The 24,310-nt window shown below is 39.9% G+C and overlaps 1 protein-coding gene across 6 annotated transcripts in view; it reads right to left on the reverse strand.

Annotated features, from left to right (window-relative positions):
• SLC10A6 (solute carrier family 10 member 6) overlaps positions 1–24,310 on the reverse strand; it is a 48,784-nt gene that overhangs the window by 14,530 nt on the left and 9,944 nt on the right. For 2 of the 6 annotated variants that reach the window (XR_010943114.1, XR_010943115.1), the window contains exons 2-7: positions 23,285–23,403; positions 21,626–21,714; positions 18,460–18,635; positions 16,449–16,606; positions 14,711–15,324; positions 2,107–2,175 (exon numbers count right to left, since the gene is read on the reverse strand). Coding sequence is in view for 1 of the 6 variants with exons in the window: in XM_067736542.1 (XP_067592643.1) it covers positions 15,107–15,324; positions 16,449–16,606; positions 18,460–18,635; positions 21,626–21,714; positions 23,285–23,403 (760 nt within the window). In the remaining 5 variants the exon portion in view is untranslated. Of the gene's footprint in view, positions 1–436; positions 742–2,106; positions 2,176–12,958; positions 15,325–16,448; positions 16,607–18,459; positions 18,636–21,625; positions 21,715–23,284; positions 23,404–24,310 lie in introns of those variants that run through there. The other 4 variants (XR_010943116.1, XR_010943113.1, XR_010943117.1 and 1 more) reach the window with 4 other exon arrangements.

The following is a 24,310-nucleotide window of genomic DNA, read 5'->3' on the forward strand; positions in this document are numbered from 1 at the left end:
CAGGAAATGCACAAAACCCCACAGGGATATGTATGACTCCTCTCTGGGTAGCAAGTTTGAATCCTACCTCAGAAGTGGCTCTGAATCTGGCAAGAGAAGTATCACCACCATCACTTCCACTTCAATCAGGACAGTTTCTACAGATTGAGTTGTAGCTAAAGATTTGGAAAAAAGGTTTCTATTGCTTTAAAAGATTTTTAGAAACTACTGAGTGAGTTGGAATCATGAGACCTTGTTTTCCTGTCATAAGCACAGGAAACAAGGCCAGCAGGGTCCAGGAGCCAGTACAGCTGGAGGTGATTAGCTACCATGTGAAGTCAACAGAAATAGAGGGGGAAAGCTGGAGAAGGATCCTTTGTCTGGAAAGAATGTAGCTAGGAAATGGAAACCGTGGGAAGAAAATGTGGGTTTCGATTTACAAACCCTGAATGGAAACTTTTTTTTTAAATAAATTTATTTATTTTATTTATTTTTGGCCATGTTAGGTCTTTGTTGCATGCGCGGGCTTCTCATTGCGGTGGCTTCTCATTGGGGAGCACGGGCTCTAGGCACATGGGCTCCAGTAGTTGTGGCACTCCGGCTCAGTAGTTGTGGCTTGTGGGCTCTAGAGCGTAGGCTCAGTAGTTGTGGCACACAGGCTTAGTTGCTCCGCGGCATGTGGGATCTTCCCGGACCAGGGCTTGAACCCAAGTCCTCTGCATTGGCAGGCGGATTCTTAACCACTGCGCCAACAGGGAAGCCCTGGAAACATAATTACAGTAAAAATGTTACTGCCCTCATCTGGGACGTGGCTCCACTACCATGGAATGGGGTGAGCCATTTGCTAGGGCCACGCTGGTTAGAAAGCATGGCGAAGCCACAGAGCCAGGGTGGCACATGGAGACACTCCAATAGCCAATGAATGAATAAATACTACTTGGCTTCTAACGCACATTAGATAGCTAAGTACTATAAAATATACACCCAAACGTATAATGGCTCATACATAATAGAAATTTATCTAAGAGATCTGGGCAAGAGAACAGCTCAGCAGGGCAGCTCTCCTCCCTCTGACTGTTAGGAACCCAAGCTGATGGAGTTTCTGTAATCAACACATAGCTTCCAAGGTCATCCTGGGAATCGTTTCCATTTCCCCAGCCAGAAACGGGGGAAGAGTAGGGATACCTGTGGGGGATTCTTTGAGCTGGGCAGGCCTGGAAACAAAGCACATCACTGCCATTCATTCTATCAGCAAGGACTGGCCAAATGGTGGCCCTACGCACAAGGAAGCTGGGAAATGAGTTGGCTGAGCAGCTGATTCCCAGTGACAGACAACTCTCTGCTATAGAAGGAGAACCACAAGTCGTGATGGAATCTATTTATAAAACTGAACTAAAGTTGTATATTTTAAAAGAATATCTTAATTTAAAAGAATATCTTAATATAGTCACTGCAAGATTGGATACATTATTTTGTCCCTAAGTTTGGTATATGTCATTAGTAGAAATATTTCTGTATTATGATAAAAAGAAGAGAAATGGCTATTGAGAAAAGGTCAGGTGTTCACATCTGTGGTTCCAAGCAGCCTGCTAGATCTCTTGGTTTTAAGTCTGTTTGGGACTTCCCTGGTGGCGCAGTGGTTAAGAATCTGCCTGCCAATGCAGGGGACACAGGTTTGGTCCCTGGAACAGGAAGATCCCACATGCTGTGGAGCAACTAAGCCCATGTGCCACAACTACTGAGCCTGAACTCTAGAGCCTGTGAGCCACAACTACTGAGCCTGCACGCCACAACTACTACTGAAGCCCATGTGCCCTAGAGCCCATGCACCTCAACTACTGAGCCCACACGGCACAACTACCAAAGCCCGCGCACTCTAGGGCCTGTGTGCTGCAACTACTGAGCCCACAGGCTACAACTACTGAAGCCCGTGTGCCTAGAGCCTGTGCTCTACAACAAGAGAAGCCACCGCAATGAGAAACTCGCACACCACAACAAAGAGTAGCCCCTGCTTCCCACAACTAGAGAAAACCCACGCACAGCAACAAGGATACAAGACAGCCAAAAAAAAAAAAATGTCTAGTTATCTAAATGCAATGTGATACATCCAAGAAATGAACAACTCACCAAAGCAGTCCTTCAGTCAGATGTCTTGATCGTGGACAATGTGTTCCCATTTTACATAATTCAGGGTACCTTGTTATGGAGGAGATAAATGTAACAAATAATGCATTGACCTGCATAATATTTTAAAGCCAATCTAAATTTTAATATATCAATTTTGAATTGCAGTTGACTGCAAGTAAGCAAAAACTAGCCCTACAGACTTACACAAATTAGAGGTTTCTTTCTTTAAGAAAACAAGTTCAGAAGTAGACAATTGCTGGGATTGATTCTACAGTTCAATAATGTCAGATATAGTCCCATATGTTTATTTCTGCTTTTTTTTTCCTTTCCTGAGGAGACATAGCCAAAACATTATTGCTAAGACCCATGTCAAAGAGCATACCACCTATGTCTTCTTCTAGAATTTTTATGGTTTCAGGTCTTATATTTAAGTCTTTAATCCATTTTGAGTTTATTTTTGTATATGGCATGAGAAATAGTCTAGCTTGATTCTTTTGCATTTATCTGTCCAGTTTTCCCAACACCGTTTATTGAAGAGGCTGTCTTTTTCCCATTGTATATTCTTGCCTCATTTCTTGTAGATTAATGCCACATATGAGTGTGGGATCATTTCTGAGCTCTCTATTCTGTTCCATTATCTATGTCTGTTTTTGTGCTAGTACCATAGTGTTTTATTACTGTAGCTTTGTAGAATAGTTTGAAATCAAAGTGTGTGATGCTTTCACCTCTGTTCTTTGTCAATATTGTTTTGGCTATTCAGGTTCTTTTGAGTTTAATACAAATTTTACAATTATTTGTTCTAGTTCAATGAAAAGTTCATTGGTATTTTGATAAGGATTGCCTTTGGGTAGTACAGTCACTAACAATATTAATTTTTCCAATCCATGAGTACAGTATATCTTTCCATTTGTTTGTGTCATCTTCACTTTCTTTCATCAGTATCTTACAGTTTTCTGAGTTAATGATCTTTTACCTCCTTAGATTTATACCTAAGTTTTTTGCTTTTTTGTTTTTTTTGTTTACCGGTACGCGGGCCTCTCACTGTTGTGGCCTCTCCCGTTGCAGAGCACAGGCTCTGGACACGCAGGCTCAGCGGCCATGGCTTACGGGCCCAGCCACTCCACAGCATGTGGGATCTTCCCAAACCAGGGCACGAACCCGTGTCCCCTGCATCAGCAGGCAGACTCTCAACCACTGCGCCACCAGGGAAGCCCTATACCTAAGTATTTTATTCTTTTTTGATGTGATTGTCAATGGAATTATTTTCTTAATTTCTGCTTCTGATAGTTTGTTGTTGGCATATAGAAACACAACAGATTTCTATATATTAATTTTGTATCCTGTAACTTTACTGAATTCATTGATGAGCTCTAGTTCTAGAAACACCAGTTGTTTTCTGGTGTTGTCTTTAGGATTTTCTATGTATACTATCATGTTATCAGCAAACAGTGACAGTTTTACTTCTTCCTTTCCAAGTTGGATTTCTTTTATTTCTTTTTCTTGTCTGATTTTTATGACTAGGACTTCCAATACTATGTTGAATGAAAGTGGCAAGAGTGGGCATCCTTGTCTTGTTCCTGATCTTAGAGGAAATACTTTCAGCTTTTTACCATTGAGTATGATGATAGCCGTGTGCTTGTCATATATGGCCTTTATGATGTTGAGGTATGTTCCCTCTATACCCACTTTCTGGAGAGTTTTTATCATAAATGGATGTTGAATTTTGTCAAAAGCTTTTTCTGCATCTATTGAAATGATAATATGATTTTTATTCTTCAGTTTGTTAATGTGGTGTATCACATTGACTGATTTGTGGATATTGAACCATCCTTGCATCTCTGGAATAAATCCCACTTGATCATGGTGTATGATCCTTTAATGTACTGTTGAATTTGGTTGAGGATTTTTGCATTTATGGTCATCCGTAATAGTGGCCTGTAATGTTTGTGTTTGTATGTGTGTGGAGGGGGCGTATCTTTGTCTGGTTTTAGTACAAGGGGACACTGGCCTTATAGAATGAGTTCAGAAGTGTTCCTTCCTCTGTAATTTTTTGGACGAGTTTGAGAAGGATAGGTGTTAACTCTTCTTTTTTTTTTTTTTTTAATATTTATTTATTTATTTATTTGGTTGCACCAGGGCTTAGTTGTGGCATGTGGGCTCCTTAGTTGTGGCATGCAAACTCTTAGTTGCAGCATGCATGTGGGATCTAGTTCTCTGACCAGGGATCGAACCTAGGCCCCCTGCGTTGGGAGCGTGGAGTCTTAACCACTGTGCCACCAGGGAAGTCCCTTAACTCTTCTTTAAATGTTTAGTAGAACTCACCTGTGAAGCTGTCTGGCTCTGGACTTTTGTTTGTTGGGATTTTTAAAATACTGATTCAATTTCATTGATAATTGAGATAATTTAGATAATTGGGCTGTTCATATTTTCTATTTTTTCCTGATTCAGTCTTGAGATATTGTGCATTTCTAGGGCTTTGTCAGTTTCTTCTAGGTTGTCCATTTTATTGGTGTGTAATTATTCTTAGTAATCTCTTATGATCCTTTTTTTTTTTTTTTTTTGCGGTATGCGGGCCCCTCACTGCTGTGGCCTCTCCCGTTGCAGAGCACAGGCTCCGGATGCGCAGGCTCATGGGCCCAGCCGCTCCATGGCATGTGGGATCTTCCCAGACTGGGGCACAAACCCATGTCCCCTGCATTGGAAGGCGGACTCTCAACCACTGTGCCACCAGGGAAGCCCCTTTTTTTTTTTTTTTTTTTTTGCCACACTGCACGGCATGTGGGATCTTAGTTCCCCACCCAGGGATTGAACTCGTGCCCCCTGCAGTGGAAGCGCAGAGTCCTAACCACTCGACTGCCGGGGAATTCCCACTTATGATCCTTTGTATTTCTGTGGTGTTGGTTGTAAATTCTTTTTCATTTCTGATTTGGGCCCTCTTTTTTTCTTGATGAATCTAAAGTTTTATCAATTTTGTTTATTCTTTCAAAGAAATAGCTTTTAGTTTCATTGAACTTTTCTATTTTTTTAAGTCTCTATTTCATTTATATCTGCTCTGATTTTTATTATTTCCTTCCTCCTACTAACTTTGGGTTATGTTGGTCTTTTTTTTTTTTTTTCCCTTTAGGAATGAGGTTAGGTTGTTTGAGATTTTACTTGTTTACTGAGGTAGGCTTTTATCACCATAAACTTCCCTCTTAGAACTGCTTTTGCTAAAAGATTTTGGATCATTGTGTTATTTTCACTTGTCTCCAGGTATTATTTCATTTCCTCTTTGATTTCTTCAGTGACCCACTGGCTGTTTAGTAGCACATTGTTTACTGTCCACATTTGTAGGTTTTGCAGGTTTTGTTTTTTTTTCTTGTAGTTAATTTCTAGTCTCATAGCAGTGTGGTCAAAAAAGATATTTGATATGATTTCAGTTTTCTTAAATTTACTGAGACTTGTTTTGTGGCCTAGCATTTGATCTATCCTGGAGAATGTTCTGTGTATGTGCCCTTGAAAAGACTGTATTCTGCCTTTGGATGGAATGTTCTATATAAATATCTATTAAGTCCATCTTGTCTAATGCATCATTTAAAGCCAGTGTTTCCTTATTGATGTTCCATCTGGATGATCTATCCATTGAGGTAAGTAAGGTGTTAAAGTCCCCTACTATTATTGTGTAACTGTCAATTTCTCCCTTAATGTTTGTTAATATTTGCTGTAAGTATTTAGGTGCTCCTATGTTGGGTGCATACATACTTATAATTTTTATATCTTCCTGTGGGATTGATCCCTTTATCATTATGTAATGTCCTTCTCTGTCTCTTGTTACAATCTTTGTTTTAAAGTCTATCTTGTCTGATATAAGTATTGGTACCCCAACTTTCTTTTGTTTCTCACCACTCTTATTCAACATAGTTTTGGAAGTTTTAGCCACAGTAATCAGAGAAGAAAAAGAAAAGGAATCCAAATCGGAAAAAAGAAGTAAAGCTGTCACTGTTTGCAGATGACATGATACTATACATAGAGAATCCTAAAGATGCTACCAGAAAACTACTAGAGCTAATCAATGAATTTGCTAAAGTAGCAGGATACAAAATTAATGCACAGAAATCTCTGGCATTCTTATAAACTAATGATGAAAAATCTGAAAGTGAAATTAAGAAAACACTCCTATTTACCATTGCAACAAAAAGAATAAAATATCTAGGAATAAATCTACTTAGGGAGACAAAAGACCTGTATGCAGAAAATTATAAGACACTGATGAAAGAAATTAAAGATGATACAAATAGGTGGAGAGATATACCATGTTCTTGGATTGGAAGAATCAACATTGTGAAAATGACTCTACTACCCAAAGCAATCTACAGATTCAATGCAATCCCTATCAAACTACCACTGGCATTTTTCACAGAACTAGAACAAAAAATTTCACAATTTATATGGAAACACAAAAGACCCCGAATAGCCAAAGCAATCTTGAGAACGAAAAACGGAGCTGGAGGAATCAGGCTCCCTGACTTCAGATGATACTACAAAGCTACAGTAATCAAGACAGTATGGTACTGGCACAAAAACAGAAAGATCAATGGAACAGGATAGAAAGCCAAGAGATAAACCCATGCACATATGGACACCTTATCTTTGATACAGTTGGCAGGAATGTACAGTGGAGAAAGGACAGCCTCTTCAATAAGTGGTGCTGGGAAAACTGGACAGATACATGTAAAAGTTTGAGATTAGATCACTCCCTAACACCATACACAAAAATAAGCTCAAAATGGATTAAAGACCTAAATGTAAGGCCAGAAACTATCAAACACTTAGAGGAAAACATAGGCAGAACACTCTATGACATAAATCACAGCAAGATCCTTTCTGACCCACCTCCTAGAGAAATGGAAATAAAAACAAAAATAAACAAATGGGACCTAATGAAACTTCAAAGCTTTTGCACAGCAAAGGAAACCATAAACAACACCAAAAGACAACCCTCAGAATGGGAGAAAATATTTGCAAATGAAGCAACTGACAAAGGATTAATCTCCAAAATTTACAAGCAGCTCATGCAGCTCAATAACAAAAAAACAAACAACCCAATCCAAAAATGGGCAGAAGACCTAAATAGACATTTCTCCAAAGAAGATATACAGACTGCCAACAAACACATGAAAGCATGCTCAACATCATTAATCATTAGAGAAATGCAAATCAAAACTACAGTGAGATATCATCTCACACCAGTCAGAATGGCCATCATCAAAAAATCTAGAAACAATAAATGCTGGAGAGGGTGTGGAGAAAAGGGAACACTCTTGCACTGCTCATGGGAATGTGAATTGGTTCAGCCACTATGGAGAACAGTATGGAGGTTCCTTAAAAAACTACAAATAGAACTACCATATGACCCAGCAATCCCACTACTGGGCATATACCCTGAGAAAACCATAATTCAAAAAGAGTCATGTTGGGGCTTCCCTGGTGGCGCAGTGGTTGAGAGTACGCCTGCCGATGCAGGGGACACGGGTTCGTGCCCCGATCCGGGAGGATCCCAAATGCCGCGGAGCGGCTGGGCCCGTGAGCCATGGTCGCTGATCCTGCGCGTCTGGAGCCTGTGCTCCGCAACGGGAGTAGGCCGGCGTACCGCAAAAAAAAAAAAAAAAAAAAAGAGTCATGTACCAAAATGTTCATTGCAGCTCTATTTACAATAGCCCGGAGATGGAAACAACCTAAGTGCCCATCATCGGATGAATGGATAAAGAAGATGTGGCACATATATACAATGGAATATTACTCAGCCATAAAAAGAATCGAAATTGAGCTATTTGTAATGAGGTGGATAGACCTAGAGTCTGTCATACAGAGTGAAGTAAGTCAGAAAGAAAAAGACAAGTACCATATGCTAACACATATATATGGAATTTAAGAAGAAAAAAAAATGTCATGAAGAACCTAGGGGTAAGACAGGAATAAAGACACAGACCTACTGGAGAACGGACTTCAGGATATGGAGAGGGGGAAGGGTGAGTTGTGACAGGGCGAGAGAGAGTCATGGACATATATACACTAACAAACGTAAGGTAGATAGCTAGTGGGAAGCAGCCGCATGGCACAGGGATATCGGCTCGGTGCTTTGTGACAGGCTGGAGGGGTGGGATAGGGAGGGTGGGAGGGAGGGAGACCCAAGAGGGAAGAGATATGGGAACATATGTATATGTATAACTGATTCACTTTGTTATAAAGCAGAAACTAACACACCATTGTAAAGCAATTATACCCCTATAAAGATGTTAAAAAAAATGGATTAAAGACCTAAATGTAAGGCCAGACACTATCAAACTCTTAGAGGACAATATAGGCAGAACACTCTATGACATAAATCACAGCAAGATCCTTTTTGACCCACCTCCTAGAGAAATGGAAATAAAAATAAACAAATGGGACCTAATGAAACTTCAAAGCTTTTGCACAGCAAAGGAAACCATAAACAACACCAAAAGACAACCCTTAGAATGGGAGAAAATATTTGCAAATGAAGCAACTGACAAAGGATTAATCTCCAAAATTTACAAGCAGCTCATGCAGCTCAATATCAAAAGAAAAACCCAATCCAAAAATGGGCAGAAGACCTAAATAGACATTTCTCCAAAGAAGATATACAGATTGCCAGCAAACACATGAAAGAATGCTCAACATCATTAATCATTAGAGAAATGCAAACCAAAACTACAATGAGATATCATCTCACACCAGTCAGAATGGCCATCATCAAAAAATCTAGAAACAATAAATGCTGGAGAGGGTGTGGAGAAAAGGGAACACTGTTGCATTGTTGGTGGGAATGTAAATTGATACAGCCACTATGGAAAACAGTATGGATTTTCCTTAAAAAACTAAAAATAGAAGTACCATACAACCCAGCAATCCCACTACTGGGCATATACCCTGAGAATACCATAATTCAAAAAGAGTCATGTACCAAAATGTTCATTGCAGCTCTATTTACAATAGCCAGGACATGGAAGCCACCTAAGTGTCCATCATCGGATGAATGGATAAAGAAGATGTGGCACATATATACAATGGAATATTACTCAGCCATAAAAAGAAACAAAATTGAGTTATTTGTAGTGAGGTGGATGGACCTAGAGTCTGTCATACAGAGTGAAGTAAGTCAGAAAGAGAAAAAGAAATACCGTATGCTAACACATATGTATGGAATCTAAGGGGGAAAAAAAAAGGTCATGAAGAACCTAGGGGCAAGACGGGAATAAAGACACACACCTACTAGAGAATGGACTTGAGGATATGGGGAGGGGAAAGGGTAAGCTGTGACAAAGTGAGAGAGCGGCATGGACATATATACAGTACCAAATGTAAAATAGATAGCTAGTGGGAAGCAGCCACATAGCACAGGGAGATCAGCTCTGTGCTTTGTGACCACCTAGAGGGGTGGGATAGGGAGGGTGGGAGGGAGGGAGATGCAAGAGGGAAGAGATATGGGAACATATGTATAGGTATAACTGATTCACTTTGTTATAAAGCAGAAACTAACACACCATTGTAAAGCAATTATACTCCAATAAAGATATTAAGAAAATTAAAAAAATAAAAATAAAGTCTATCTTGACTGATATAAGTATTGATACCCCAACTTTCTTTTGTTTTCTATTTGCATGCAATACCTTTTTCAGTCCCCTCACTTTCAGTCTATGTGTGTCTTTTGATCTGAAGTGGGTCTCTTGTAGGCAGCATGTATATATGTCTTTTTTCTTTTTAAATCCATTCAGCCACTTTATGTCTTTTGATTGAAGCATTTAGTCCATTTATATTTAAAGTAATTATTAATAGGTGTATACTTACTGGCATTTTGTTCATTGTTTTCTGGTTGTTTTGAAACTCTTTTTTGTTCCTTTCTTCTTCTTTTTTTTCTCTTCCCTTAGAATTTGATGATTATCTTTAATGTTTGGACTCCTTTATCTTTTTTGTGTGTGTATCTATTTTGGATTTTTTGTTTTGTCATTCATTACCATGAGGTTTAAATATAACAAGCTCTGTACACACATATATATATAAACATATATATACATATAAATTTAAGTTGATCTCAAGTTCAAATGCATTGTAACAGCCCTACATATTTGCTCCCTCTCCCCACATTTAATGTGTTTGACATCATATTTCACATCTTTTGGTTTTGTGTATCCCTTAACTAATTATTTTGGATATGGATGATTTTAATACTTTTGTCTTTTAACTTTCCTACCAGCTTTATAAGTAGTTGATCTACTACCTTTACTGTATATTTGCCTTTACCAATGAGATTTTTCCTTTTGTAATTTTCATATTTCTACTGTGGCCTTTTCTTTTCCACTTAGAGACATCTCTGTAACATTTCTTGTACAGCTGATTTAGTTGTGCTGAACTCTCTTAGCTTTTAAAACTTCTCTGTAAAACTCTTTCTCTCTCCTTCAAATCAGAATGATAGCCTTGCTGGGTAGGGTATTCTTGGTTGTAGGTTTTCTCCATCACTTTGAATATATCATGCCACTCCCTTCTGGCCTGCAGAGTGTCTACTAAAATGTCAGCTGACAGTCTTATGGGAATTTCCTTGTATATAACTAATTGCTTTTCCCTTGCTGTTTTTAAGATTCTCACTTTAATTTCTGTCATTTTACTTACAATGTGTCTTAATGTGGACCTCTTTAGGTTGATCTTGTTTGGGACTCTCTGTGATTCCTAAGCCTGAATGCCTGTTTTTTTCTTCCCAGTTTAGGGAAATTTTCAGCTATTATGTCTTCAAATATGTTCTCTGCACCTTTCTCTCTCTCTCTCTTCCTCTGTGACCCCATAATGTGAATGTTAGCATGCTCGATGTTATCCTGGAGGTCTCTTAAACTGTTTTTTTGTTTGTTTGTTTTTCTTTTTCTTCTCAGCTTAAGTGATTTCCTTTGCTGTCTTCCAGTTCACTGATCCATTCTTTCATATCATCTAATCTACTGTTGATTCCTTCTAGTATTTTTTTTATTTCTGTTCTCATACTCTTCAGCTCTGTTTGGTTCTTTATATTTTCTAGCTCTTTGTTAAACTTCTCACTGTGTTCATCCATTTTTCTCTTGAGTTTGTTGAGCATCTTTATGATCGTTACCTTAAACTTGATTGGGTACATTGCTTAGCTCCACTTAGTTTTTCTGGGATTTTGTCTTGTTCCTCATTTGGAACATATTTCTTTGTCTCTCCATTTTGCCTCATTCTCTGTGTTTGTATGTATTTGTATGTATTAGGTAGGTTGGTTATGTTTCTCAATCTTAGAGAAGTGCCCTTTTGTCGAAGACATGCTATGGGTCTGAGCAGCACACTCCTCTCTGTTCACCAGAGCTATATGCTCTATGGGTTCCCCCTATGTTGGCTTCATGGGCCCTTTTTCTATGCCAGGGCTGACTACAGTGGGCACGCTGTTAGGCAAGGCTGGCGCTGGCCTGGTTGCCTGCCAGGCCCTGCCTAGTGCGGTGGCTGCTGGCCCACTGGTGGGCAGTGTTAGGTCCCAGTGTGGTTGGCTGCACAGCCTAGAGACTGCCAAAACCAGAGCCAGCCCGTTGGTAGACTGGGCAGGGTCTCAGGGCAGCTGGCTGCAGAGCCCAGGGCATCGCAGGACTGGTTCCAACCCGCTAGTGGGCAGCATATCATCCTTTTTTAAGAAAGGAAACTGAAGTTCAGGGGGATTATCACTTGCTCAACGTTGTCCAAATAACAGATTCAATTCTAGGACTACCTGGCTTCAACACACAAGTCCTGAAGCGTCCTAGCTCTTTAAGTGGATCACAACAAGTAGCCCTGGCAAAGACCGTGTTCTTTACACTCTGCTACCTCAAATATCCACCTGGCTCTTTTCCAGACACAGAGCTGGACTCATTCTGCTTAACATTATTTCTCTGGCCCCCCCTTCTGAGCTTCATATAGGCCCTGCTTTTATGAATGCATGATTATTGAGATCAGTTAGAATACAATTTATTCAGTTAGAGCATTTGTTTAGTTACATTCTTCTTTTTAAAGATAATGTGTGGCCTCCTGGACAACTTGACTATTTCTAGTTCTTCTCAGTAACATGTTTACATACCATCTCTGGAAATGGCAGTCTTCCAATGTGACTACTTTCAAACCCTTACATTGATTTGTGTTGTTTCTGTCTTAATGGATGGCTTTTGGTAGACTTCTCTCCAGACCTGTCCTGATTGTGGTAAATACTGACCATGCAGTTAATACTTCAGAATGGAACACTGGAATTTACCACTTTATGTTAGGTGCCTATGTAGAGGAACAATTTAGAAATTCCTTTTTTGTGGATCCTTTAAAACTCACTCATGGTAATGCTTATTTTAGAACTGGGGCTCTCTGAACATATAATTCTACTATGTTCACTGCAGCAGTTGAGAATTAACAATCATGTCACACATGTGTGTACTTCTTTTCCATATAAATATACTTGTGACACCCAATGGGGCTCTTTGTGTACTACCACAAAGATGTCCTTACTTGTGAAAATACCATAATAATCATTGTCATTATATATATAACCCACAAGTTCTTGAGTATACTTACAAAATAAAATTGTAAAGCACTAAATCTCAGACAATACACTTTCTCACACTCCAAAATTTACAAATAGAAAAAATGGAACCAAATGGAGTCCAACAAAAACACATTATATAGGAAGTTATGTGATGAAGGTGGCATTTCATATCTGTAGAGAAAAGATGAATCATTCAATGTATGATGTTAGGACAATTAAATTCTTAACACGCCATAGAGAAAAATAAATTCAAAATGGAATAAACATGTACATATTTAGTCCAAAGTTATAGAGAAATATATGGGACATATTTTTAATAATGTCAGAATAGAGAAGGAGGATGGGTTTTATCTACTGACAGTATACACAGCAGCTAGTAAGTATGTGTATTAACCCCAAAAAAGAACTCCCTGAAAAGGGGCCAAATACATTCTCAAAGAGGGGTGGGTCCTTTTCCAATTCACAATCCACACAAAAGTATAAATAGTCTAACATTTGACAGATATTAAGGTCAAAAAACATTTTTTAAAAGACTAATAAAGTGGTATATATAAAAAATACAAAACTTCCGTACAGCAAAAGAAATTATACAAAAATAAAAAGACAAACGAGTAGGTAAAATGTTGACAAAACATAGAACAAAGGGTCACTGTCTGTTTTATCAGTTAAAAAGGAAAAACTGCAATAGAAAAGCAGGCAAGGGGACTTCCCTGGTAGCACAGTGGTTAAGAATCTGCCTGCCAATGCAGGGGACATGGGTTTGAGCCCTGGTCCGGGAAGATCCCACATGCCATGGAGCAACTAAGCCCATATGCCACAACTACTGAGCCTGCGCTCTAGAGCCACGAGCCACAACTACTGAGCCCACAAGCCACAACTACTGAAGCCCATGCGCCCTAGAGCCCGTGCTCTGCAACAAGAGAAGCCACCGCCATGAGAAGCTCGCACACCATAAGGAAGAGCAGCCCCTGCTCGCCGCAACTAGAGAAAGCCCGCACGCAGCAACGAAGACCCAAGGCAGCCAAAAAATTAACTAATTAATCAATCAAAGGCCATTTCTTTAAAAAAAAAAAAAAGCAGGCAAAGTACATGAACAAGCAAGCATCCATGAAAAATACTCTGCTTCTCTTCATTGTATAATTTTAACAATGCAATAAATGAGGTATTTTCACAAAGCAGAATGATCATTCTTAAGACTGGTGTGACTGTGGAAAAACCAGACACTCTCAGGCACTGCTGAACAGTGTTGCCAGAGAGCTCACTGCCCAACATTTTAATGTGCCTGGTTGCACATTTTCAAGTCTAGAAAATGATCCTACAGAAACACTTGCATGAAGGCACAAGTGTCTGTAGCGGCACCGTAACACCAAGTTGAAAGCTATCTAAATGTCCATGACTAAGGGATGGTTAAATAAATTATAGACCTTTCATGCACTGGAATACTTCTGTAAAGCCACTGTTCTAAGGAATGAGGTAGGTCAACGTAGACTACCATGTAAAGATGCTCCACAATATTTCATGAAGTGACTTATGAAACAGTATATGTGGAATGATCTCAATGTTTTTTGTTTTTTGGTTTGTTTTTTTTTTTTTGCGGTACACGGGCCTCTCACTGCCGCGGCCTCTCCCGCCGCGGAGCACAAGCTCCGGACGCGCAGGCCCAGCAGCCAAGGCCCACAGGCCCAGCCGCTCCGCGGCATGGGGGGATCCTCCCGGACCGGGGCACAAACCCGCGTCCCCTGCATCGGCAGGCGGACTCCCAACCACTGCGCCACCAGGGAAGCCCTCAATGTTTTTAAAATGACATAATGCATAAATGTATATTAGAAGAATATACATTGTGTCTATCTCTAGGGAGTAAAAATATTAACTTCAAGTGTTCATTAAGTTCCCTCGAGGCTCGTGATTACATCTATAAATCTAAAAAGATTTTCAAGCCCTTAAAAAAAACAACCATTTAAAAAAAAAAAAAAAAAAACAATCATTTGAGAAAAGACCCCATTTTTATAAGAGCTGTATGCTTCCTCCCCAATGCCCCAAAGGACTTGCCCAAAGTCGAGAAGTCAAGTGGGTCCAGACTCTGTCCTTGCCCTGCAGTATGAGGTGACATCTCCTCTACACAGAGTTCTAACTCTTGTGAGGTTAAAATTCATAGCTTGACGACTTCACATAACAATGGGGATCACTCTTCACTGTATGGGAAGACACGAACACACAAAGTAGCTAATAAATCTGTTGTGTAAACCCCCAAAGAACCTGAAATAGGCAGAGCATATTCTCAAAAAGGGATCCTGTGACAAATCACAGTCCACACAGAAATATAAATATGTTGACATCTGACACGCAAACATTCCCATAAGCCCTGCCAACGAGATTCACTCATCAGCTCTGCACTGTCTTTACTGGCCACTGAGGAAGACAGGGACCAGTCAAGCCAGCAAACCCCTACTTGGCACATGAGATCTGGCCAGTTGGCATGACAGCCCTGTGGAGATCCATGGGCCCTGATGGCCCAGGAGTTAGAGCAGCTTCTTCATTCACCTCCAAGAAAGCACTGGTCTCTTTGGGAGAAGTGGATTTCTTCTTAAAGCGGGCTTCTACCCTTAAAGCGGGGTTCTTTATTCTGTGTTTGATCTTCAGTGTCCTCTTGTACATCTTATATGCTAGGTGTTAAAACATACCAGTATTAAAAATCACTTTAGCAAAGACTATAATTTGGTGACATTGTGCACTTGTCACTACTTTGGGGGTTTGTTTGCTTTGGATCATATATGTATAAACACACAGGAAAAAGAAGGGGAAAAGAAAAAACTACAGAGCAAAATAATTCAGTGTATCAAGATGGCTATTTCTGTCTGGAATGGACCTATTGTGATTGAGACATTCATCAGGTGGCTGACAGCTTGTCCGTCCATCTGTCCGTCTGTCCGTCTGTCCATCCATCCATCCAGTCAGTCAGCAACTCCTGTGGAGGGCTTAATATGGGTCAGGTGCCCCCCCGGGTGCTGGGAGGTAGCTAGGAATGGGCCAAGCATACTCCTTCCATTACAGTCTCACCATGAGAAGGAATTAGAACCTGGATTTAAGACCAGGAGTTTTATTCTGCTAGACTTTATCTTGTGGGAAAATTAAACCCCAAGTGTTCCTTATATTAATTGTCTGTAATCAGTATATAATCAGTTATATCAGTAATCATTGAGCCTTACGTTCTGTGACAATAAAAATTTACAATGGCCAAGATTAAAATATACGTATGTTTGTGTACATATCTATCAATCTATATATTTTAAATTTACCTTCTGTGAACCTACATAATGACTGCCTGCAAAATGATGTGGTTTTGGCTGTAGGGATAGATAAGCATATATATTTTTAAATATCTGTATGTATTATATTTCATAGTTAAAAAACATTTCACAGACATTCAGCACAATTCTTAGTCACATAAGTACTGTGAAATAACATTTGGAAGACTTACAAGGCTCTTAATAAAACATGACAAATGTATTTTTGAGATAAATAATTGTTCATGGAGAGTTCTGATAGTGCATTGTTTTTGTGAAGATTGTTTATAATTATAAGCTCACTTTCACAGGTTTTTAAAAATATTTTTCTGTGAAACTTCCACTTGTGGCAAAAGATCTTGTTTATACATTTTATTTTCCCCAGAAATGTCAAGCTAAAAATGTATCATAAGGGCAGCACATGTATATTCAGATTGAAAAAGGAGTTAGTAAGCTGGGTGAACAATTTTCAGTCAAGTCCACTCAATGGGGGCTTTACCTACCTGCAACAATGAGAATCCCATCCAACAGCTGGAAGAGTCCATAGGCCAATGGGAAGCTAAGCATCTGGACTAATTGCTCGGCAGTGAAAGATAGGTGCAGCATGGTGATGCACATCTGAATATTCTGAGCTCCAGTTTCTAAGGAAATCGTCCTGCAACTACCAATGGAAAAATTTCACATACTAGCAATAAGGACTATTTTTAAATTTTACGTATAGCGATGAGTGCAAGCTATGAGCTGAGACCACTAAAAATGTTTATCCATTCAATAATTATTTGCTGAGTGCCTACTCTGTAGGTGGCCTCTTGAGAGGCACCTCTGAATAGGGCCCTATGAACCCTGCCCTGAGAACCTGGGTGAAAAGACAAGGTATACACATAGAAACAGCACAAGACAAAGTATGATCGAAGGTCAGGGAAATGCTGTAGAAATTCAGAAAAGTGTCATAAATGGTTAGAGAAGGCTTCACAGAGGAAGGGTGAAACTAAAGAATGGAAAGAGTGAAAGAGGCATTTAATGTGGGGAAGTGATTGAAATTAAAGTTCTGGGGACACGTATGAGCTTGGCCTATTCAGTAAGCATTGCTTATGCTCTAAGCCAACCTGCAGGGAGTGGAGGATTGAAGGAGATGAGAATGGAAAGTTGAGTCAGACACAAAACAGTATAAACACTTGAAAATAAACATAAAAACCCTACATGAAAACAAAATGTCTAAAACGGTTTCTTTGGTGAAATGGTTTAGTAATAAGTTTTTTCTACTTTCTCCTTTTCTATATTTTATTCATTTTCTAATTACAAAAAAAAAGAACAGAAGAGAAAAGAAAAATAAACCTCACTTGAAAAAGAAAAAGCAGGGGGGAGAAGAAGGAAAACCTAGGCAGGACCTTGGAGGCTGGGTTAGGCAGTTTCATCTTCTCCAATTTATTGAATACAAAGGGCATCTTGAGGCTTTTACAGATGGCAGAAGAGAGGAAAGAGACGTTTGATAAACCGGCTTCTCTTTGCAGACTGGACTGGGATGTGGAGGTAACAAGGGTGTGGAATGTGGGAGTGAAAATATCGTCACTAGTACAGGGCAAATTCAGTGGCTCTTATTTTATTTCTAGTCACCCTGTTGCACACTACAGTTTCTCCAGACCACCCTCACTTCTTTCAGAGCCCTGTCCATAACCTGACAAGATTAAGTGACACAGCTGAACCTCACACCTGGACCATTCACAAGGCAAATGCAGCATCTCAGTCCTGATCTTTCTCAAGCCATCAGGTGTAGAAAAAACAGGATTGCTGACTACACTTTGCCATAGGAATACCTTCTCTCCAGATCCAATTATATTTCAACTCCTCAACAGTCCGTGTTCCTAATTACAGTCGTCCCTCTGTATCTGCAGGTTCTATATCCACGGATTCAACCAACCTCGGATCAAAAATATTTGGGAAAAGAAAAATTCTACAAGGTTCCAAAAAGCAAAACTTAAATTTGCCATGCAGGCAACTATTTATATAGCATTACATTAGGTATTATAAGTAATCTAGAGATGATTTAAAGTATATGGAGGATGTACGTAGGTTATATGCAAATACTATGCCATTTTATAATAGGGAGTTGAGCATCCTTGGATTCTGGTATCTGCAGGGGGCTCTGGAACCAATGCCCTGCGGATATGACTGTACTGACCTAAGGCCCAAATCTTAAGTCCACCACATTCTGGCTCTATGACCTTGGTCAGGTTACTTAAGCTCCCTGAAGGGTTTGCTCATCTGTAGAATGTAGAATGAGATACCCAGAGTATCTGCCCCTCAGACTTGTAGGAAGAAGGAAATGAGATACCCTTGGCAGAGCCTCACCAAGTATTTGGTTACCACCCTAAATGTTCCCCAAGTGGACAACACCACCCACCTTGTATGTCAAAACTCTTTGTGCTTCCAGACATAGCCAGGCAGCAAAGCTTGTCAATGGCAGTGTGTTTAATTTGTCCTCCTTATAAAAGTTTATGGATAATTTAACTGTACCTCTGCCAAGATTGGTGGGTAAGAAGTGCCAGGAGAAAGCCTGTGACATGGCCAATCAAAGGAAAGATGAAGCTGATGGTCAGAAGAATGATATCTGAATTCCAAGATCCTTTCGCCAGCACCACACCAGCAACTGCAACCACCAAAAGGAGGACCCCACCAACAATGGCTCCAACCTAAGGCAAACCAATAAAAGAGGCACAGGTAAACATCACAGTCTTTTTGCAAAGTCCATCACTCCTCCAAAAGCCTTGGAACCTAGAAGGTTTTAGAACAAAGAGAGGACTTAGAGACCACCAAATCCAATCTCATTTTACAGAGAAGAAACCTGAGGTCCAAAGTGGTCAAGTGACTTGACTGAGCTAGATTTGATGAAGCTCAACACAAATCTAAGTCTTCTTATTTCATGATCAGTAACTTTTCCTCTCAAGTGGAGGATTCTTCCAGAAGGATTGGGTAGTGGAGTTTTTCGTGGATAGGACAAATTTGTGAAATAAGTGAAAATTCTGATAATAAGCATCCAACACCTCTATACACAACCTTGCAGGCCCCGCACTGGTAACCTCTTGCCTGAGATCTGCCCTGCCTGACCATCCACCACTCTCTCCCTACCACCCCTTCAACCACCAATGACTTCTTGACTGCTCTGCTCCCTGTTCTTCTCTCCTTCAAATGAAATTTACCCATTCTTCATTAGACAACCTGAGCTAATATTAATGTCAAATGAGATACTATTGAAGATACTGATATCTTCTCCCAAATGAATACTGTCTCTTGCTTTTGTTGTTTAATAGAAACAAAAGAAAAGATCAACAAAAATTTTTCCCAGTGGTCAGAGTTTTAAACCAGATAAGGAGGAAGCAAGACCCAGAATGTGTGGGGGAAAGTCAGGATCTTGGCAAGCTCCCATTCACATCATGTAAACAGCAAACTATGTGCCCAGTTCAGCATCAACCTTGATTTGAAGTGATTCAGGGTGTGGAGAAAGACGGTCATGGGGAACCGAAACAAAATAAAAACAACCCAATGTACCAAAGATGTGTTCTGGGATCATTTTTACTGCTCAAATACAGGGAAAGACTGGGCCTCTGCCTAATGGGAAGATGCTGGAACTCTGATTGTAAAAATCCTCGGTCAACTTTCTACCATATTATTAAATATTTTCTGCCACAGCACCTCTGGAATAGCCAAATGGTTTTTTTTTGTTGGTTTTTTGTTTGTTTGTTTGTTTTATTTGGGCTGGGCTCAGCTGGGTAGTTCTTTGCGGGGGGGGGGGTATTTATTTATTTATTTTTGGCTGTGTTGGGTCTTTGTTGCTGCGAGTTGGCTTTTCTCTAGTTGCAGTGAGCAGGGGCTACTCTTCGTTGCAGTGCACGGTCTCCTCATTGCGGTGACTTCTCTTGTCACGGAGCACGGGCTCTAGGTGCACGGGCTTCAGTAGTTATCACATGTGGGCTCAGTAGTTGTGGTGCACGGGCTTAGTTGCTCCGCGGCATGTGGGATCTTCCCAGACCAGGGCTCGAACCCGTGTCCCCTGCACTGGCAGGAGGATTCTTAACCACTGCGCCACCAGGGAAGTCCAGCCAAATGGTTTTTAATTTGCTCTTTACAGACATACAGAAAATGTATCTGATCTCTCCACTGACACTGATGGTCTAGTAGAGGATCTGGAAACATCAAAATCATTATTTTTTTGTTAGATGCCCTTTTAAGAAAGTACTCCAAGATAGAGTACTTGAAAAGTAAGAGGTTCCCATGATCATACTCTCTCCTCCTGTTTTGTAAACAAAATTATAACCACACGCTCCCACACTGGAAATTTTCTCCTACTGAAATAACAGTAAAGTCATCATGTGCAATCCGGATGCACAGCATCTAAGCCCTCCTCCAGCTCCCTGTGTCCAGCTAATTTGTCTGCTTGTCAACCCCTCTTCTCGTTCTCCATCTCATCGGAGGACTAGAGGGAGTTGTTCAGTCTTGTGCCAAACTGGGGAAGCAGCATCCATTCGTGCAGGCAAATGGAGTGGCATGTTCTGTCAGGTAGAGCCAAACATCAAGAGCTTAAAATGAACCAAACCATAAACCCCAAACTAAAATGAACTGACATTTATTTGCCAAACCTCCAATCAGCTCCAAACGTCTTTTTTTACAAATGCAAAAAATAACTAAAACATTTTTTAAATCTTCATGAAAGCAGTATATAATAAAAGTATATATCTTCTAAAACAATACATAATCAGAAAAATGGACAACACCCTAGGAGATGGACACCATTGTTGAGAACACCGCCTCTCAAGCCACATAACTTTTTTTTTCCATCTTTAAAAACCTCTTTTATTTATTTATTTTTTTTAACATCTTTATTGGAGGATAATTGCTTTACAATGGTGTGTTAGTTGCTGCTGTATAACAAAGTGAATCAGCTATACATATACATATATCCCCCTATCTCCTCCCTCTTGCGTCTCTATCCCACCCCTCTAGGGTGGTCACAAAGCACCGAGCTGATCTCCCTGTGCTGTGTAAGCCACATAATTTTAAAAGCCATTTAACAAGGACATTGGCTTGTTTCCCCAGCAGCCAAAAGACAACCCTGGAAAGTCAAGAGGAGGTAGAGGGTTTCAGCTCCCATCATTCCAGGGCCAGACTCCTCAGTGCATTCTGGATGATTTCATTCTGACAGTTATTCGTGTGGTCAACAGCCCTTGTTTGTGTGTACAAACTCCATCTTTAGAGGCTCACCCAGGAATGCTTCTGAAAGACAGCCCTTCATCCTGCTGTTCCAGGAAGCCAGCCACACTCATAAACAATGGGCCCCATTTCATGCAGATTTGAACAGCCTTTGCTTGAGAGCACCTGTGTGAAGCCTTGTGAACAAATGGGTGCTCTCTGGCCACACGCAGGCCTAAGCTTTTCTGTCACTAAAGCACGAGTTCCATGCTTTGCAGGGTGTCATAAGCCTCAGTGTAGGGGCCCATGGGAGTGACAAAGCAAGGCTTAGAGTGGAGGAAATATGGTGGCTGGATCCAAAAATGCAGGACACATAAAGAAAATTGCTAGGTGTGGGGCCGTGTCTGACTGGCCCCTTTGTTCTGGTCATTGCCTACGTCTATTTGTGAAGTCTCTTGATTCTGAAGTGTGCTAACTGTCCCATGGAGTTGCTTACCTTAAGAATAATTTTGGATTGTTTTGGCCACCTATAATTCACATAGACACCAAAGGCCACAGGAATGGTCAGGCACACAAGGGTAATTCCTGAAGAGAAGAAAAATCTGTCAGATGGTATCCCCTCTCACCCTGACCACCCATTTCTCAACAATTTATGTCTATTTCAATTAGATAAAAGCTTTAATTCAAGATGCATTTTATTTCTGCATCCACTTCCAAAAAAATGTTTGTTAATGTTTAGAAGACAATCTTTGAAGGGTATATGATACCACTGAATGCCGTCACAAACAGTCTCTCATTTCTCTCAGAATGCCTCAACAATCACATGGAATTTTAGAGACAACTGAAAATGTAAAGATTAGAAAACAGGAGGACCCTTTTATGTCTGCAAAATTCTTTGGTTGCTGTGTATGGGGTCACCACTCTACAACTATAGCTATTATTTCTCCATTTGAAGCCAATGGGTGATTTGCTTCGCAAGGGAAAGAATATCTATTACAAGACAAAAACAGCATTTGTTACAGAAACCAAAGGAAGTTCTTATATTTCCAAGTGTAGCCAGGTAACCCAAAGGCAGGTAGAGAAATACATCTTTTAATTAACACAAGTGACTGAAGACAGGCTCAACAGAGCAGAGGTCTACTTGCCAATAGGATCCATACACTGACATTTTCCAGTGTTACTTTCCAAATCTGCTCACTTGCAACACTAGCTCCAAAGTCATGTGAGTTTCTCATATTTGGGGCTTTAATTGTTTACAAGTGCCTTTTAGAGTATATTATTAAAACAGAATATATTAAATAATTTAGTGATAAGAAAAAGTTGCACATAAAATCATGATTTCTAAATTAAGATTTCACTCAAATTTTACAAATTGAGTGGGCTTCACCTGTTATCAGGACATGGCTCTATTCATGGTTCTGAACTATAGGCCATGGGCTGTAAGCTCTCCAAGTGATTACTTGAGACTCCAGATTGACACTTTGGAGTTTATGAATCATGGTTTCTACCAATTCTCCAAAGACTCTGATAAAACCAGAATAGACATATTATCTCACCAAGTTTTTCTTCCAATCCTAGTGAGTCCACAGAGCTCTCAGAGTTTAAGGAGATAATGAAAGAGCTATGGGTGTGGTTGTGACATGTGGATATGCTTTAATACTCAATAGGAATCATTTATGTTGATCAGTAAAGAAGTCAAGGCCACAGGTGATATAAAAGGTGGGGCTGAGGGAACTAAGATCTCATTAGAGCCACTGTGATTCAGTTCACCTGTGGGTCATAATGAGTCTAACTGCTTTCTAGTGAATTATATAAGGGTTGTTTGGTTTTTTTAGTAAGTAAGTTTTCTGGCTTTGTTTTCAAAAGTGAACCGTTGTAGGAGTTAAGAGCTTGGACTTTGCAGTCAGTTTCGCGAGTCAGAATTCCAGTCTGCACTTACCAGCTGCATGACCTTGGTCGAGTTACTTCACCTCCCTAATTCTGAAAATACAGGATATGGGACTGGTAATAGAATCTGTACTGTAGGGTTATTTGGAGAATTAAATTAGATAACATATTTAAACCCCTGTATAAAGGAGACACATAGTAAACAACAGCTATTATTATTACCATCACCATTACTATTACTATTTCATGTCACAAGCCCAATACAGACCTATGTTCTGATATGGAATGGTGAGATTCTGCTCAAGATTCCAGGACAAGGTGTAGAGGTAAAGGCAGAGTGGCATCATTCCCAGGGCAACCACTGTGGAACAAGTTGTCATACTGATGCTGAAAGTAAAATTAAAGTAGATGCTTAAGAGGGAAAGTTTGAAATGAAGAATTTAGTCCTTACCAAAAACAACTCCTGGGGTACAACTTCTTAGAGATTATGTAGGGTAAGTTACTTGAAACTGTCTCCTGTTTTATTATTCAACAAATGATGACTGTTATTTGTGGTCTAGAAAAAGATTTCCTGCAGTTCTTGCCATCTATCAATTAACTCATATTTTATGAGCATTTACTCGTCCTAAACATTCTGCTAGTCACTATAAGGATTCATTTTTTTCCTTGTACAGTTCTTTATTGATATATAATTCATAGACCATGAAATTCATTCATTTTAAAGTATCTTTAGTATATGTGACTGTACTATTCTATTTCCAGAATATTTTCATCACCCCAAAAAGAAGCTCCACCCCATTAGCAGTCCCTCCCCATTCCCTTCTCCCCCCAGCCCCTGATAACCAGGAATCTATTTTCTGTCTTTATAGGATTTTGTCCCTATCTGGGTGATAAAACCAGCAACAAAATCAATCAGTAAAATTAGGGGAAATAAGGTAAATGGAAATGAGATATTCTTCAGGCCAACAAAATACTTACGTTTAAATCACTGGGAAAAATTACACAATCTGTTTAAGCACATACAAACTGTTTATAGACACGATTAATGCTGCTCTACAGATGAGGTGAGGCACACGGAACATTATACAACACAACCCAGGGGTAAAGCAAGTGTTTATTCCCTTCAACACTAGGCTTCAAGAGTCTTGGAAGGTTTTAATATTCATAGTTTAAATTCTCACAGCAGACTGCCTTGCACATAGTATATGCCCAACCTGTGTTAACGGTACAAATGGCCTAGAAACTGAGGCTCACTACCTCCCAGCCCAGCGAGGAGGGGAAGGAGACCCTTCGT

The sequence above is a fragment of the Pseudorca crassidens genome, chromosome 4, assembly GCF_039906515.1.
Source record: "Pseudorca crassidens isolate mPseCra1 chromosome 4, mPseCra1.hap1, whole genome shotgun sequence".
In the NCBI taxonomy this organism is placed as follows: domain Eukaryota; kingdom Metazoa; phylum Chordata; class Mammalia; order Artiodactyla; family Delphinidae; genus Pseudorca; species Pseudorca crassidens.